Genomic DNA, 17,360 nt, shown 5'->3' on the forward strand with positions numbered 1-17,360 from the left:
ATGATAGTAAGCATCCTTAAGATCCAATACTACCATGTAACAGTTTGGAAATAAATTCTTTATGGCTGAACGAATGGATTCCATTTTGAATGTTTTAGGCCTTATAAAGGAGTTCAGCTTTCTTAAATTAATTATGGTTCTGAAAGAGCCATCCGGCTTATTAATCAGAAACAAGGGAGAATAAAATCCCCTCCCCCTCTGGGAAGATGGGACTTCCACTAGGACTTGTTTGCGTAGGAGGGTTTTAACCTCTGTTTCAAGTGCCTCTTGCTGAGGCCTGGATCTTAAGGTGGTAAGGAGGAAGGAGTCCGGTGGAGTTCTAATAAAGTCTAATGTGAGGCCTGAAGATATTAATTTAATGGCCCAAGTATTTATTGTTATCTCTTCCCATTGTTGCCTAAATTGTTTTAATCTTCCACCCACTGGAGGAATATAATTACTGGAATTTGTCGGCTGGCTTGAATGGACGTTTATTAAACAGGTTTCCTTTTTGTTTAAAATCCTTATTGTTCCATCTGTCTCTGAAGCCTCCCTTCTTTCCGAATGGTGGCTTCCTGAAGGCCCTTCTGTAAGATGGAACAAAGGGATTAGGGAATCCTTTTTTCCTTTCACCTGCCTTCTTGAGTATATCGTCAAGGACTGTTCCAAATAGGTACTCACCCTGACAGGGTATGGCACATAATTTTGATCTAGATTGGGCATCTCCTTTCCAGTTTTTTAGCCATAAAGCCCGCCTAGCCGTGTTGGAGATATTAGCTGTTCTGGCCGCCAGACGTAGGGAGTCAATAGAGGCATCCGATATAAAGGCAGCCGCACCCTTGATCAAAGGGATAGACGCTCGTAACTTCTCCCTGGATACACCATTTTTAATATTTTGCTCCAGCTGATCCAGCCAGACTAACATTGATCTGCCAGTACATGTGGCTGCAATTGCCGGTTTGAATGCCGTGACACAGGCCTCCCACGATTTTTTAAGGAGCGCATCTGATTTTCGGTCCATGGGATCTGTTAAGGAACCTGCATCTTCCACGGGCAAGGAGAACCGGCGAGATGTAGATGCAACTGCAGCATCGACCTTTGGTATTTTGGTCCATGTACTTAAATCTTCGTCATCAAATGGGTAGCGCCTTTTACAGGGTATTGGTACAAAACCTTTTTGACCTTTACCCCATTCCTTTTTAACGAGGTCCTTTATGGCCTGGTTTATTGGAAACACGTGGCCTTTCCGTTGGGAAAGACCAGCAAACATGATTTCCTGTGGTGTTTGGGGTTCTTTTGACTCCGATACCCCCATCGTATTTCTCACCGATTTAACCAAGTTGTTTATGCCTTCAGTTGGAAAGCAAACAAAGTCTTCTTCCCCTGAAGAATCAGACAGTTGAGAGACCTCAGAGTCGACCTCCCCGCTCTCTGCTGACGTGTCGGCTCTAGGTGAGGATACTCTTCTTTTCTTTTTCTCGGTATTAATCGAGGAAGAACCGCCTCCTAACGACTGAAGTTCTTCCCTAATTATAAGCCGTATCTCGTTCATTTTCACCGATTCCTCCTGCCGTAAGGTGTTATCTATACATGCCTGACATAGACTCTTAGTATAGGAGTCAGGCAGGGGTTCGGTACATATAGCACATTGTTTGTGCTTACTCTTTCCCGTCCTTTTTGCCTAAAATAATACAAGCAAAGGAATCAATATATACTTCAGTGAAGTATGCGTACACTCACCCAGCGTATTAATTTTACCGGCTGCGGGGTTGCCTTAGTTTGGGATGTGGAACGGGATGATTTTCTTCCCGATTTATCAGTGGAGTCACTTAACTTAAAGTGTCCACTGCTGTTTTTCCTGGTTTCGCTACTAGGTACTAGTGGCTCTTCCATGGAGTGCACACGGACCTCCTCTTGGGATGACATAATGCACACTGACTGCACTTCTCATCCTGACTTTTATAGTGTAGCCACTCCTGCATACATCCCCCTCCTGTTTTTTTTTTTTTTTTTTACTCACAAGACCGGCATCCAGACGCTGGGATCGCATGGGGGAATCCAATATGGCGGTTCCCCCGGAAATGGTACTCTGACACCGCGACCCCGGAAGTTCAAGCTTCCTTCCATGGGACGCCGACGCTACTGCGCATGCGCCCGCGTCTCTGCAAACCGGAAGCGCTCTCAGCGCTGCTTCCCACCATGTCGCCTCTTACCTCTGGAGGGAACGGAGGGAAGATTCCCCAGGGATACCACACCGCTGCTCAGCTCCACTCAGGAGGGCATTCCACAGGTATCCACACTGCGCCGTGCCTTTCATTAGTACTTACCCAACGGTGTCCCAGCAGGGAGACCGTTGGTACCTTCAGGCTTCCCTGTCAGCCGCACCAGATGAGGGGGGAGCCCGCAGGAACATTCCCCCGACACTGTCTACCTGCTCTGGGACCCCTGTCGCTCAGCAGAGTCGATACAGGCGGTAGCCCAGGCAGGTCTTCCTCTTCTTAGCCATAGAGTTCTTCTCTGTGGGTTCCCTTCTAGGAACAGGAAACCAACTGAGGAGCGAGGGGGGGCCGCCCCTTTTATCTCTCTGTAGGTTTCCTGCTCCTAGGGGCGGATCCCCTCTCTCTAGTGGGTGCTGTCGTGGCGAATAGAAAATATAATTTGCATAATAATTTGGAACATGGTGTATATGATCCTTCTAATATTGCCCATGGTGTATTCCCATCTAAGAAGTGTATAAGATGAGCTTCTGCATTAGCAAGTCTGCTATCCACTGCTTCAAGTAACGTATCTGACTGGCCAGATAAAACAAAAGTAGCTCAGGTACCATGTATCCACCCTGATTTTTGGATCCCTGCAGAGATCCAATACTTAATTTGGGCCTTGGTGATCACCATATGAATGTCGCCATCATGCCATGCTTTTTCCTATAAAACCCTTTCGGGGACTTTAGTTGATGAATGTTCCAACACATACAAATATTTCGGGAGAATTATCATTTTGATCAAGCCAATTCTGCCTGCCACAGGGGAAGCTGAGACCAGCACTCAAACCTTTTCTTCATCATTTCACATAAGGGGTATAAGTTATCCTTAAGGTCTTTGAACTTTTGTACTACTTGCAATCCAAACATCACAGCTTCAGCCATATTTTCCACAAGTGGCATGACCACAGATTTGCTCCAATTCATTTTTGCATCTTTTTTGGACAGATTTACTAACAAAAATAAAATAGAGCCAAAACTTTTGGCAAACATGCTATGTGCATAGTGATAATGCTTCAGACATTTTTTTTCAGCCTCAATAGACACTTTCTTAAGGTACAGTTGTGCTCAAAATTTACATACCCTGGCAGAATTATTACTTTCTTGGCCTTTTTTTTTCGCTCTTCCTTTTTTTTTTTTTTTTTAGAGAATAAGTATGATAAATACAAAACATTTTCCACTCATGGTTAGTGGTTGGATGAAGCCATTTATTGTCAAACTATGTTTTCTCCTCTTAAATCATAATGACAACGCAGTTGACACAAATGGGTTTGAATGATTACTACAGTTACTATCCTCACCTGTGACCTGTTTGTTTGTTTGTAATTTTTGCGTGTGCATAAAAGCTGAATGAGTTTATGGGATCCAGAAAGACTCTTGCATCTTTCATCCAGCCACTGACGTTTCAGGATTGGGAGTCATGGGGAGAGCTAAAGAACTGTGAATGGATCTAAGGGAAAAGGTAGTTGAACTGTATAAAACAGGAAAGGGATACAAAAAGATATCCAAGGAATTGATAATGCCAGTCAGCAGTGTTCAAACTGTGATTAACAAATGGAAAATCAGGGGCTCTGTAAAAATAAAACCACGGTCAGGTAGACCAACAAAAATATGTCTCCCACAACTGCGAGGAAAATTGTTTGGAATGCAAAGAAAAACCCACAAATAACATCAGCTCAAATACAGGACTAGCTGAAAACTAGCGGTGTTGCCGGTTCAAGATGTAGAATAAGGAGGCACTTGAAGAAAAATGGGCTGCATGGTCGAGTTGCCAGAAGAAAGCCATTACTGTGCAAATTCCACAAGGTATCTCGCCTACGATACACAAAACAGCACAGAGACAAGCCTCAAAACTTCTGGAACAATGTAATTTGGAGTGATGAAACCAAAATTGAACTTTTTTGGCCACAGCCATATATGTTACATTTGGAGAGAGGTCAACAAGACCCATGATGAAAGGACCATTCCTACTGTAAAGCACGGAGGTGGTTCGCTGATGTTTTGGGGATGTTTGAGCTACAAAAGGTACAAGAAACTTGGTCAAAGTTGAAGGAAAGATGAATGCAGCACATTATCAGCGAGGACTGGAGGCTGCGCATGGGACGTACTTGGACGTTGCAACATGACAACGATCCAAAACACAAGGCCAATTCAAACTGTCATTGGCTACAGCAGGACAAAGTGAAGGTTCTTGAGTGGCCATCTCAGTCTCCTGACTTCTATATCATTGAGCCACTCTTGGGAGATCTCAAGAGCTCAGTTCATGCTAGACAGCCCAGGAATTTACAGGAACTGGAGGCTTTTGCCAAGAAGAGTGGGCAGCTTTACCATCTAAGAAAATAAAGAACCTCATCCACAACTACCACAAAAGACTTCAAGCTGTCATTGTTAGAAGGGGCAATACATGGAATTAAGAAATGGGGCATGTGAACTTTTGATCAGGGTCATTTGGATGTTTTGGGTTGTCATTATTATTTAAAGAGAAAGCACAGTAGTCTACTATACAATTGTCTAAGGGTCACTTCCGTCTTTCTGTCTGTCTGTCTGTCACGGATATTCATTGGTCGCGGCCTCTGTGTCATGGAATCCAAGTCGCTGATTGGTCATGGCAAAACACCCACAACCATTGCCATGACCAGTCAGCGACGGCCACAGTCCGGCGGCAATATGGCCGCTCTTTCCTCCCCGCAGTCAGTGCCCGCTCCATACTCCAGTCATCCCTCACAACAGAGTTAATGCCAGCGTTACCGGAGCGCGGTGTAACGCACTCCGGTTACGCAGCTATTAACCCTGTGTGACCAACTTTTTACTATTGATGCTACGTGTGCAGCATCAATAGTAAAAAGATCTAATGTTACAAATAATTAAAAAAAAACAAAACGTTATTCTCACCCTCCGATATACGTACTACGTGGCTGGGCAATATACGTACTACGTGGCTGGGCAATATACGTACTACGTGGCTGGGCAATATAAGTACTACGTCACTGGGCAATATACTACGTGGCTCTGTGCTGTATACTACGTAGCTGGGCAATATACTACGTGGACATGCATATTCTAGAATACCCGATGCGTTAGAATCGGGCCACCATCTAGTTTGACAATAAATGGCTTCACCCAACCACTAAACACGAGTGGAGAAAAAGTTTTGGTGTTATTCATATTTTCGGAAAAAGGCCAAGAAAGCAAAAATTCTGCTGGGGTATGTAAACTTTTGAGCACAACTGTAACTATAGGATTAGTAATGGAAAGGCGTCTTCTAGACATCTCTCCATTAGTAAGCTGTGGGCTTGATGTCAACTGACAATACAAAGGTGACATCAACCCCACTGATATAAACCCCACTTGCCACAACTACAAGGAAAGTGGGAAGAGCCAGGCAAAGCGCCAGAATTGGCACATCTAATAGATGTGCCTTTTCTGGGCGGGTGCAGTCTGCTATTTTTAGGCTGGGGCGTGGGGGAGGTCAGTATCTATGGCTCCTTACCAGCCTGAGAATACTAGCCCCAAAATGTGAGCATTAGCAAGGCTGGTTGTCAAAAATGGGGGGGGACACAAGAAGTTTTTTTTTTTTTTTAATTATTCATTTAAATAATTTAAAAAAACAGCATGGGGACTCCTCTATTCTTGATAACCAACCTTGTTGAAGTTGACAGCTTAGGGTTGCGAGTTTTGCCTGGCTGGTTATAGAAAATACAAGGGGACCTACACCATTTTGTTTCCCATTTATTTTTAGCGCAGGTGGTGGCTAATGAATACTCCCATCGGCAGCTTCTGCGCTATCACAATTAGAGGCAGCAGGGGTAGGCTGATGGGAGTAATAGTCGATGCAGATTCATATCCTAGGAACATGCTGCGTTTACCGCAATGCGTTTTTTTTTCGCGGAAAAAAGATGCATCATGTGCACAAAACATGCAGAATTCATTCAAAACGATGGGATGCATATTGTATGCTGTTTTTTTGCGGTTTTATAGCGTTTTTATCGCGAAAAAACAGCAACGTGCACACAGCCTTAAGCTATGGAGTGCTGCCTGCATTTTTTCCTATGTATAGATATAGATATAAAGAAAATGTACGAGTGCTGTATGATTTTTTATCACACCCATTGACTTCAATTACGGGATATGATGTTTTCTGATTACATTCGCAGCATGCTGCAATTTTTTTCCAGCCCGATCATGATCCGAGCAGGAAAAAAACGCAGATGAGCACACAACATTGGTCTGAATTCAATCCGATTTTTTTATATAGGATTGAATTCGTCCGATTTCATCGCAAGTGGGCATGAGCTCAAATAAAGATTTCTGCACGCCGCTGTCTCCAACAGCTGGACATGAAAACTGCAGCTTCACAACAGATCATGTAGCCCATCTTTTGGTCAGCCCATGTTTGCAAAAATAGGACTAAAAGAGAAGAGCAATTAAAATTTTCCTACCTCAGCCCGGTGACAAGTAGATTAAGAAAAAAAAAGAAATCAAAAACCTTACATTATAATGCTATATAAAATGGGCAAAATCAGATACTTACATCTGTAATATCACACATCTGAGTCCAGGTAAAGACCTGATGTGGTGGAGGGTAGACTGTGCATCGTTTCCGTTCTTCTGAAACAAAACTTGTTAGCTAAAATGGAAAACAAATAGGAAAGGTATTAATGTTTTGTATGGTTGTAGATGTATCAACATATAGAACATCAATGCTCCTATAGTGGGATTGATAGCCTAACAGGCGCAAGTGGACAAGACACCCCTGTTCAAAGTGTGCTCATTAAAGGGACTCTGTCACCTGAATTTGGCGGGACTGGTTTTGGGTCATATGGGCGGAGTTTTCGGGTGTTTGATTCACCCTTTCCTTACCCGCTGGCTGCATGCTGGCTGCAATATTGGATTGAAGTTCATTCTCTGTCCTCCATAGTACACGCCTGCGCAAAGAAATCTTGCCTTGTGCCGGCGTGTACTATGGAGGACAGAGAATGAACTTCAATCCAATATTGCAGCCAGCATGTAAGGAAAGGGTGAATCAAACACCCGAAAACTCCGCCCATATGACCCAAAACCAGTCCCGCCAAATTCAGGTTCCCTTTAAGTGGAAAAAAAAAAAAAAAAAAAAAAAAATTTATATATATATATATATATATATATATATATATATATATATATATATATATATATATATATATATATATATATATATATATATATATATATATATATATATATATATATTTTTTTTTTTTTTATACATACATTTTATACATACATATATATACACATACAAACACTACATACACATATATTAGACCAATGAAGCAGTGGAGGACTATAAGCTTGTGGAAAATAGATTAAGCAGGTTGACGCGTTAAAATGGACAGGGGTGATTTAAAAAAAATTCATTGGATGTAACCAGTTTGCTGAATAAACACTTATTTCACAGTTTACGCTGGTAAAATCCCTATTTCTCCTTCGCCTCATTGGGGAACACAGGACTGTGGGATGTCCTAAAGCAGTCTCTGGGTGGGGAATTAACTCACCGGTATAACATCTAGGCATCTGCCGGCTATAATTGCGCTACCGCTGCCTGAAGAATCCTTCTACCCAGACTTGCATCTGCAGAAGTCTGCGTATGGACATTATAGTGATTGGAAAAGGTATGCAAACTGGACCAGGTTGCTGCCTTGCAAACTTGCTCTGCCGAAGCCTGGTTCCGAAGCGCCCAGGAAGCCCCCACTGCTTGAGTGGAGTGTGCTTTGATTCCGGCCAGAACGACCATGCCCTTGACGCGGTAGGCTTCCTGAATAGCCGAGCGTATCCACCTGGACATGGTGGATCTTGAAGTAGCGAGTCCCTTCCTGCGACCCTCAGGAAGGACAAACAGCGCATCCGTCTGCCGAAAAGGTGCCGTCCGAGAAATGTACCTCCTAAGGCTACGTTCACATTTGCGTTGTGCGCCGCTGCGTCAGCGACGCAACGCACAACGCAAATAAAAACGCACCAAAAACGCTGCGTTTTGCGACGCATGCGTCCTTTTTTGCCGAAATTTGGACGTAAGAAAAATGCAACTTGTTGCGTTTTCTGCGCCCGACGCTTGCGGCAAAAAAAACGCATGCGTCGCACAACACAGCACAACGCATGTCCATGCGTCCCCCATGTTAAATATAGGGGCGCATGACGCATGCGTCGCCGCCCGACGCAAAACGCTAATGTGAACGTAGCCTAAGTGCTCTCACTAGGTCTAGCGTATGGAGAGCTTTTTCAACACGGTGCGTTGGCGTCGGGCAAAAAGAAGGTAAGACAATGTCCTTGTTAATGTGAAACGAGGAAACCACCTTTGGCAAAAAAAGAGGGTGCCGGCCTGAGCACAACCTTATTCTGATGGAACCGTAGAAACGGAGCCCGGCAGGATAGAGCCGCCAGCTCCGATACTCGCCTAATGGAAGTTATGGCTACCAAGAACACGACTTTCCAGGAGAGATAGGTCAAAGAGACGTCCTGAAGAGGCTCAAAAAGGAGCTTCCTGCAAGGCACTTAAGACCAAATTAAGGTCCCAAGAATCTAGGGGGGCCCTGTAAGGCAGTACCATGTGAGCGACTCCCTGTAGAAAAGTTTTCACCTGTAAATTGACGGCGATCCTGCGCTGAAAAAGAACAGACATGGATGAAATCTGTCTTCTGAGGGTACTTAGTGCAAGCCCCGAATCTAGGCCGGCTTGGAGAAAGGCAAGAATGTTAGGGATGGAATAACATAGTGGGGAAGCCCACGCTTTCTGCACCATGAAAGGAAAACCTTCCAGGTGTGATGATAAATACGTGCCGAGACGGATTTGCGGGCGCTAATAATGGTAGCGGCAGCTTTTTCTGAGAACCCGGCCTGCGTCAGAATCCAAGATTCAATGGCCAGGACGTTAAACACAGGGCCCCTGAGTTCTGGTGGTAGATCGGGCCCTGAGACAGAAGATCTTGGCGTTCTGGAAGCCGCCAAGGAACCTCGGTGAGCATCTGCACTAGGTCTGCATACCATGACTGACTAGGGCAATCTGAAGCAACCAGGATCGCTGGGACTCCCTCTGTCTTTATCTTCCTTACTACCTTCGGGAGCAGTACATGGGACAGATATAGGAGACGAAACTGGTTCCAAGGTAGAACTAACGCGTCCACGGCGATTGCCTGTGGATCTCGATACCGGGCGACGAACCTGGATACTTTGGCATTCATTCCGGAAGCCATCAGGTCCACGTCCGAGGTTCCCCAGCGATGACATATCTGTTGAAACATCTCGGGATGGAGAGACCACTCCCCGGACGCAAGGCCTTGATGACTGAGAAAATCCGCAGCCCAGTTTTCCTCGCCCGGGATGTGGACTGACGAAATCACAGAGTGGTTCTTCTCGGCCGAGTAGAGGACTTGTTTTACCTCGTGCATGGCTGCCCTTCTGCGGGTACCCCCATGATGATTTATGTATGCCACCGCTGTGGCATTGTCCGATTGAATCCGGACAGGGCGGCCTGCTAGAAGATGCTGAAAATGTTGCAGCGCTAGCCAAATCGCCCGAATCTCCAATAGATTGATCGGGAGGGTTGACTCCCGCGAGGACCAGCGTCCCTGGGCTGTGTAGTGACAAAACACTGCTCCGCAACCGAGAAGACTGGCGTCTGTCGTGACTACCAGCCAATGGGCGGGGGGAAAAGGTTTCCCTTGTCGTAGAGAAGGGCTCTTTGACCAACATGCAAGAGCCTTTCTGACCTGGAGAGACAGACGGCACTAGTGGTTGAGAGAATACGGATTCTTGTCCCAAGCTGCCAACAGTGCATGTTGGAGAGGACGGAGATGGAATTGCGCAAAAGGTACTGCCTCTATTGCTGCCACCATCCTTCCTAAGACCCTCATGCAGAACCGGATTGTATGACAGACCGGCCGGCGAAGGACCCTCACCTCTTGACAGAGAGTAAGCACCTTGTCAAGGGGTTTGATTGTCAACCCTTGTGAGGTGTTGAATATCATCCCTAGAAAAGAGATTTTCCGAGATGGAACAAGGGACGATTTATTTAGATTCACCAGCCACCCTAGGCGAGAGAGTATCCAGAGTGATGCTGACATTTTGCTCGCAGGCTCGAAAAGACGGACCCTTGATAAGCTTGGCGTCTAAATATGGCAAGACGAGTATGCCCCGGGAATGCAGGATGGACACCACTGCTGCCATGACCTTTGTAAATACCCTGGGTGCGGTGGCCAGCCCGAAAGGTAGGCCTGTGAACTGAAAATGTAGTCCGCCTACGGCAAAACGTAGAAATTTTTGATGTGACGGGAATATAAAGATAAGCATCTTGAATATCTATTGAGGCTAAAAATTCTCCCTTTTCCATTGCCGCAATAATAATAATAATCTTTATTTTTATATAGCGCTAACATATTCTTCAGCGCTTTACAGTTTTTTGCACACATTATCATCGCTGTCCCTGTTGGGGCTCACAATCTAAATTCCCTATCAGTATGTCTTTGGAATGTGGGAAGAAACCGGAGTACCCGGAGGAAACCCACGCAAACACGGAGAGAACATACAAACTCTTTGCAGATGTTGTCCTTAGTGGGGATTAGTGTGGATAGCACAGCAGCAAGGCTGCTGTGCTATCCACTGCGCCAATGTGCTACCCCTACCGGAGAGATTCCATTCAAAAGTGTCGAATGTTGACAAACCTGTTTAAACTTTTCAGCTCCAGAATGGGCCTTACAGATCCATCTTTTTTGGGAACTATAAACAGGTTGGAATAAAACCCCTGAAATCTCAAATCTCTCTTCCTTCGGGACTGGAGTGATGACCCCGGGGAGCCTTGTGCAGGCGTGTACTACGGAGGACAGAGAATGAACTTCAATACAATATTGCAGCCAGCATGCAGCCAGCGGGTAAGGAAAGGGTGAATCAAACACCCGAAAACCCCGCCCATATGACCCAAAACCAGTCCCGCCAAATTGCTGAAGATTGTTCCCTCCAAATTCAGGTGACAGAGTCCCTTTAAGTGGCAACTGGGTGTTACCAGAGGGGCGTGTCTTCTGTGAAGCCCAAGTAAAGTAAAGTAAATAAGGCAGCACACTGTAGCGCTAAAACATGCAAACATGAAACACGAAAATTGAACTGCATTACTGCACTAGAAATATGAAAAATGAGAGCGTTTAGCGCATAAAAATGGCCAATTTTATGTGTACCTGGTAGCCACTTTACGGCATCTCTCTTATACCAGGTCCTACACTTGCCTTTCCTCGCTGAGAATAAACGTCTCCATCTGAATGGGTACCTGTGAAACCTCTTCTTAGACTAAAATTCTCTCTCTCTTTGGAGGGGTATTGGACCTGCTGTAATTAAAACACCTGTGACTAGGAGGCGGAGTGCACGATCAGAAGGCTAAAGAATACATTTCAAAAACCTGACAGTCACATCCAAAAATAGGTACCCATTCAGATGGAGACGTTTATTCTCAGCGAGGAAAGGCAAGTGTAGGACCTGGTATAAGAGAGATGCCGTAAAGTGGCTACCAGGTACACATAAAATTGGCCATTTTTATGCGCTAAACGCTCTCATTTTTCATATTTCTAGTGCAGTAATGCAGTTCAATTTTCGTGTTTCATGTTTGCATGTTTTAAGTGTGCTGCCTTATTTCCTTAACTATATACGAGTTGGCGACTTTAGGTTCAGCACCTGTTCACACTTAGTCTATGTTTGGATGTGACGGTCAGGTATTTGAAATGTATTCTGTGAAGCCCAGCACTGATTAGCAGACGGCCCAAGAACACGCCACATTCGGTAACACCCAGAAGTCCCTACATTTCTAGGATTACGGCGAATAAGGTGACGGCTCCAGGTTAGGCTACTTTCACACTAGCGTTGTGCACTGCACGTCGCAATGCGTCGTTTTGGAGAAAAAATGCATCCTGCAAAATTGCTTGCAGGATGCGTTTTTTCTCCATTGACTAACATTAGCGACACATTGCGACGCTTTGCCACACGTCGCAACCGTCGTGCGACGGTTGCGTCGGACCGTCGCCACCAAAAACGTTGCATGTAACGTTTTTTGGTGCGCCGTTACCGTCTTTTTCGACCGCGCATGCGCGGCCGGAACACTGCCCCCGCCTCCCCGCATCTCACAATGGGGCAGCGGATGCGTTGAAAAACAGCATCCGCTGCCCCCGTTGTGCGGCGCTTCCACAGTATGCGTCGGTGCGCCGCAACGTCGCATTGCGTCGTGCAGTGCACGACGCTAGTGTGAAAGTAGCCTTACAGGGGTGATCGTACAGACGTTCTCGGACGACCACGGATATTTGGGACGTGATGATGTGCGCCCCATGTTACCTTGGTGAAGTAGGGCTTGGTAAACTCCACCAGCAGCTCCTGCCGCCAGCTGTCCCCGAACCCTTCTGGAACATGGCGAGCTGCGAGTTTCTGTAGTGCTGCAGCTTTGTTCCTCTGGATCCGGCCCAGCTGCTCCGGGCTCAGGGGCGGGGACACGACTGCAGGGGTCTGGTCCTCTTCTGGGTGTCTGCTCTTCTTCACTGGAGTAACCTGGGGAGAGGAGGAACACAAGGCTCGGATCACACACTGCAGCCTCCGGCCATCATACAGTAGCGCCCTCAGGTTGCACAGGAGGCCCATGGTACTGCACAGCAGCCGGGTACCACCACACCAGGCGCCGCCCCCGCCTCACACGTGCTATTACACTTCCGGGTACTGTACACGCTGGATTTTCCCGCAAAAAAAAAAAGTAATCTTTGTAACTCCGCCCTCCGATCTGGATCTGTACCCCAATTGGCTGTCGGACTTGCCAGTCAGTGACCCAGCCTATAGGATCTAATGGCACTTTTCTCAATGGCTTCATTCAGTCACACACTGCAACAGACACAACTTTCGCTTCATCAGCTGAGTGTTCGCATCTGCCCGGCTGGATGACAGGTAATGACAGCGTGCAGTATATAAGGACTGGGCGCCATTCCTGCCTCACTACAGCCACGGTGCGCCCAGGTCACTCACCTCTCCCCCGCAGCCTGCCGCTTCTGTGAAGGCCTCTGAAGAAGACCTCTTCTTGGAGACGGGGGTAAAGAAGGAATGGATGGTCTTCTGGCCGATCATGGTGGGCAACCTGCGGGAGTTCAGCTTGTCAGACACAATCTATCGTGCAGAGTGCGCGGTTTTGGCGCCAAACTCTTCTTTCCCTCTAGAAGGCGGACCTGGCGGTTACCATGGTTACTGGCTGCGCTGTGAGGGGAGCAGGTTCTCTCTGCAGTCTGTACTCGGCTATGTGGCGATGTATGGGGGGCAGCTAGGACAGTCACCTGCTCTGCACTGTATCCTGCCACTTTACAGAGCGAAAACACCTCAGTTATAGGCAAAGTTCACACATACAAACAAAACCAACCGAATTTTACATCAGTATCTGTAAGCCAAAACCAGGAGCTGGTGAAAGCTACTGAAAACTGACATGTTTCTATAAGGCCGGATGGCCACGATCAGGAACTAGCAGCGCTGTGGATGTAGCACATGTCCGCTGCGCTCAAACCGCTGCCGTCTATTGAACGCAGGTGACTCCGCATGTGACAACTGAACCGTACGGAATCACTGCGTCCAATACATTGTATGGGTGAGATTTATCTTGTGGACGCTCACATCTCTGCAAGAGAAATTGACATGCTGCGGTCCTGAAAGACGCGCCACATGTCCGTCTCCGCGGGTGTCTCTGGACACAGTAGAAAAGGGATTTCTTAAAATGCCATCCACTATGCTGTAACATCTGGATGCTGTGCAAGTACGTAGTGGCCAACCCGCAGCCATTACTGATCGTGGGCACGTTCCCTTATACTTTTCCTGGTCAAATACTGAATATGTGCACGTGGCCTACAGAGACACGCACAGAGCGTGCAGCTACAGTCTGCGCTCAGTACACAGCGGCCCTGGCACACTGACTTACAGCTATCTGCAGTGTATCACACAATGTGCCAGGGTGTGCTTACAGCTGCCAGTGACCGAAGCCGTGCCAGCGCCTCTATGACTGTACATCAGGTGCTGTGTGGCTTTATGCTATTTACCTACAGATTAACAACATTTGGGGTCACTCCAAGTTCCCTTTAAATGCTGGCCAGGGGCCAGGCAGCATGGGAGACTACTCAGACCAGTGGATCCTTGGCAGCTGCTCCCTTCCGGATGCCAGTGACTCTCAGAGCTCTCACCCTACCTGCTGGAGACTCACCTATCCGACTAGCCTCCCGTGCGGCTCTGTCCCCGGTTGCTATTAATCTACCGTATCTCTCTCTGGAACGCTGCAGTGTTTCAGAATCAAACAATATGGCTGAAAATATTCAACCAGTGTCTGCTGTCTGTGGATCGGGCAGCGTGCATCACCTGACAGGTTCCCTTTAATTTAAATGGTAGAGAAGGACCTTTTTCTAAAGCCTCATTTAGTTATCCATGTTGCACATACGTTTTTTTTTCCACTGATGCAACAACATGTACCTAGAATAATCTATAGTGCTAGTCATATGTCTGTTTTTTCATGGACTGTGTATCCGTGCAGTACACATGGAGATGTCATTTTTTTTCCCCCAGTTTCACGGATAATAAAGGCCAATACAAATCTATGGGTCCGTGAAAAATACGTAAAGTAGACAGATGCTATCTGTGTGCCATCAATATTTGACATTGCAAAGAATAGGAGACAATTTGTGCATCCATTAAAAACACCGATTACACACAGACCATACACTTATGACACCGGTATAATTTTTTCCCATACGTGTAGGCCTAAACGTGTATGTGTGTGTGTTTAGTACACACCTACTGTACAAACTGAAACCTCAGTGCCCGCTGCAACCAATCTTCTTGCAGTGGGTCTTTTGCAGTCCCTCTGTTTTTTTGAGCACCTACCTCCTCAGGAATCTGGTGGCAGCCGGTGATGGCTTCCCCTTTCTGCCACGTCCTGGTAGTGTAGTCAGCGTACTTTTAACTTTGAACTTAGCTCCTTGCTGTATCTCTATGAGCATTCAATGACTTTGCTATCTTTTTGTATGCTTTTCTTTGTTTCTGCCTTGAGCTCTTCTCTGAAAGAGTAACTCAAACTTTGTAATCTCTTCTCATATTTCAGTGCCCTTATATTTGCAAACAGATCAAATGGAGGACATTCCATAAAAAAGAAGAAAAAGAAGCGCACTTACCCCGGTACGATAGTCACAACTTTATTGTTTAAGTGCCATCTAGCACGAAACGGCCGTTGTCCGTTTGCTTTTCACATTCTCCCTGCTATTGTTTAAACATATGTCCGAATAAAGTTGTGACTATCGTACCGGGGTAAGTGCGCTTCTTTTTCTTATTCTTTTTTTATGGAATGGACTGTTATGGATCGTATTGAAGCAGCACCCCATCGGTAATGGAGGGGATTTATGTTCAGTGCATCTAACACATAAAAACATCACTGGGGTTGAAGATTTTAGAGTCAAGCATATAGCAGCAGTGCGGTGGTATCTTTTTTTTCTCTTGGTCGGACTGTTTGTAAGATCAAATGGAGGTCCTGAGCCCCCACCCCTTCCTTACCCTGGTCTTGGCTGAGTGAGCACAGAGTAAGGTACAGATTCATCAGAAAGCATAGACTTTGTAGCCAATGCTTACTATTAGGGCTTGTTTTCACTTGCGAGGAACATGTCCGTGTCTCGCATGTGGAAACGAAGCTCTGGCGCCGGCACTCCGGAGCGGAGCGTGCGGCCGCATAGCAACACATGCAGCCGCACGCTCCGCTCCGGAATGCCGGCACCAGAGCTTCGTTTCCACATGCGAGACACGGACGTGTTCCTCGCAAGTGAAAACAAGCCCTTAGGCCGGGGTCAGACCTAACGTATCAAAATACGGTCCGTTTTTTACGGCCGAGATACGCAGAAAAGTTCCTGAACAGTGATTCGTATTCAGTGCGAGGATGCGATAGATATATACGGTAATCTCTCAATGAGACACATACTAGATGGTGGCCCGATTCTAACGCATCGGGCATTTTAGAATATGTATGTAGTTTATTTATGAAGATTTAAGAATAATGCAATGAATACACAGGATTTTCCGGGTAAAATATATAAATTATCAGTGAAGCGGTGTTTAAATCCCGCGTCAATATCGTATCGCTGATTGGTCGCGTCCGGCCGGGCGGTGCAGCGGGGTTTAAATCCCGGGCCAATTTGTGGCCGTACTGCACCTGTTGCTGATTGGTCTCGCCAGCTGCCCGCGACCAATCAGCGAGGCGGGATTTCCGTTAGAATGAGACGATTATATAGTACACTAGATGGTGGCCCGATTCTAACGCACCGGGTATTCTAGAATATGCATGTCCTCGTAGTATATTGCCCAGCCATGTAGTATATTGCCCAGCGACGTAGTATACAGCACAGAGCCACACAGTATATTGCACAGCCCACGTTGCATATTGCACAGCCCACGTTGCATATTGCACAGCCCACGTTGCATGTTGCACAGCCCACGTTGTATATTGCACAGCCCACGTTGTATATTGCACAGCCCACGTAGTATATTGCCCAGTTATGTAGTATATTACCCAGTTATGTAGTATATTGCCCAGCCACGTAGTATATTGCCCAGCCACGTAGTATATTGGCCAGCCACGTATGTCACAGATTAAAAAATAAACATATACTCACCTTGTAGTTCTGTCGCCAACTTCCGATCCCAGGTTGTGATGACGTTGCGGTCACATGACCGTGACGTCATGGCAGGTCCTTCTCGTGTAGGCGCGCAGGACCTGTGATGATGTCATGATGTCGCAGTCACATGACCGTGACGTCATGGAAGGTCCTTGTCGCATACCATCCTTAGCACCGGAGCGTCGTGAGGAGCAGGAAAGGCGCCGGAGGGTGAGTATATGATGATTTTTTAATTATTTTTAACATTAGATCTTTTTACTATTGACGCTGCATAGGCAGCATCAATAGTAAAAAGTTAACACAGGGTTAATAGCGGCGGTAACGGAGTGAGTTACCCGCGGCATAACGCGGTCCATTACCGCTGGCATTAGCCCTGTGTGAGCGGTGACTGCGGGGAGTATGGAGCGGGCGCCGGGCGCTGACTGCAGGGGAGTAGGGAGGGA

At 46.4% G+C, this 17,360-nt stretch overlaps 2 protein-coding genes across 2 annotated transcripts in view; one reads left to right on the plus strand and one right to left on the minus strand.

Moving 5' to 3' along the window:
- The window catches only part of UNG (uracil DNA glycosylase), a 62,807-nt gene extending 47,646 nt beyond the window's left edge, over window positions 1-15,161 (minus strand). Inside the window, exons 1-4 of the mRNA XM_069759572.1 lie at window positions 15,143-15,161; window positions 13,256-13,364; window positions 12,581-12,790; window positions 6,771-6,866 (exon numbers count right to left, since the gene is read on the minus strand). Coding sequence (XP_069615673.1) covers window positions 6,771-6,866; window positions 12,581-12,790; window positions 13,256-13,354 — 405 coding nt within the window. The 5' untranslated portion in view covers window positions 13,355-13,364; window positions 15,143-15,161. The remainder of the gene's footprint in view (window positions 1-6,770; window positions 6,867-12,580; window positions 12,791-13,255; window positions 13,365-15,142) is intronic.
- Window positions 13,042-17,360, plus strand: part of ALKBH2 (alkB homolog 2, alpha-ketoglutarate dependent dioxygenase) — a 58,876-nt gene continuing 54,557 nt past the window's right edge. The window contains exon 1 of the mRNA XM_069759586.1: window positions 13,042-13,177. The gene's annotated coding sequence lies outside the window, so the exon portion shown is untranslated. The remainder of the gene's footprint in view (window positions 13,178-17,360) is intronic.

Source organism: Ranitomeya imitator, chromosome 1, assembly GCF_032444005.1.
Source record: "Ranitomeya imitator isolate aRanImi1 chromosome 1, aRanImi1.pri, whole genome shotgun sequence".
Lineage (NCBI taxonomy): Eukaryota > Metazoa > Chordata > Amphibia > Anura > Dendrobatidae > Ranitomeya > Ranitomeya imitator.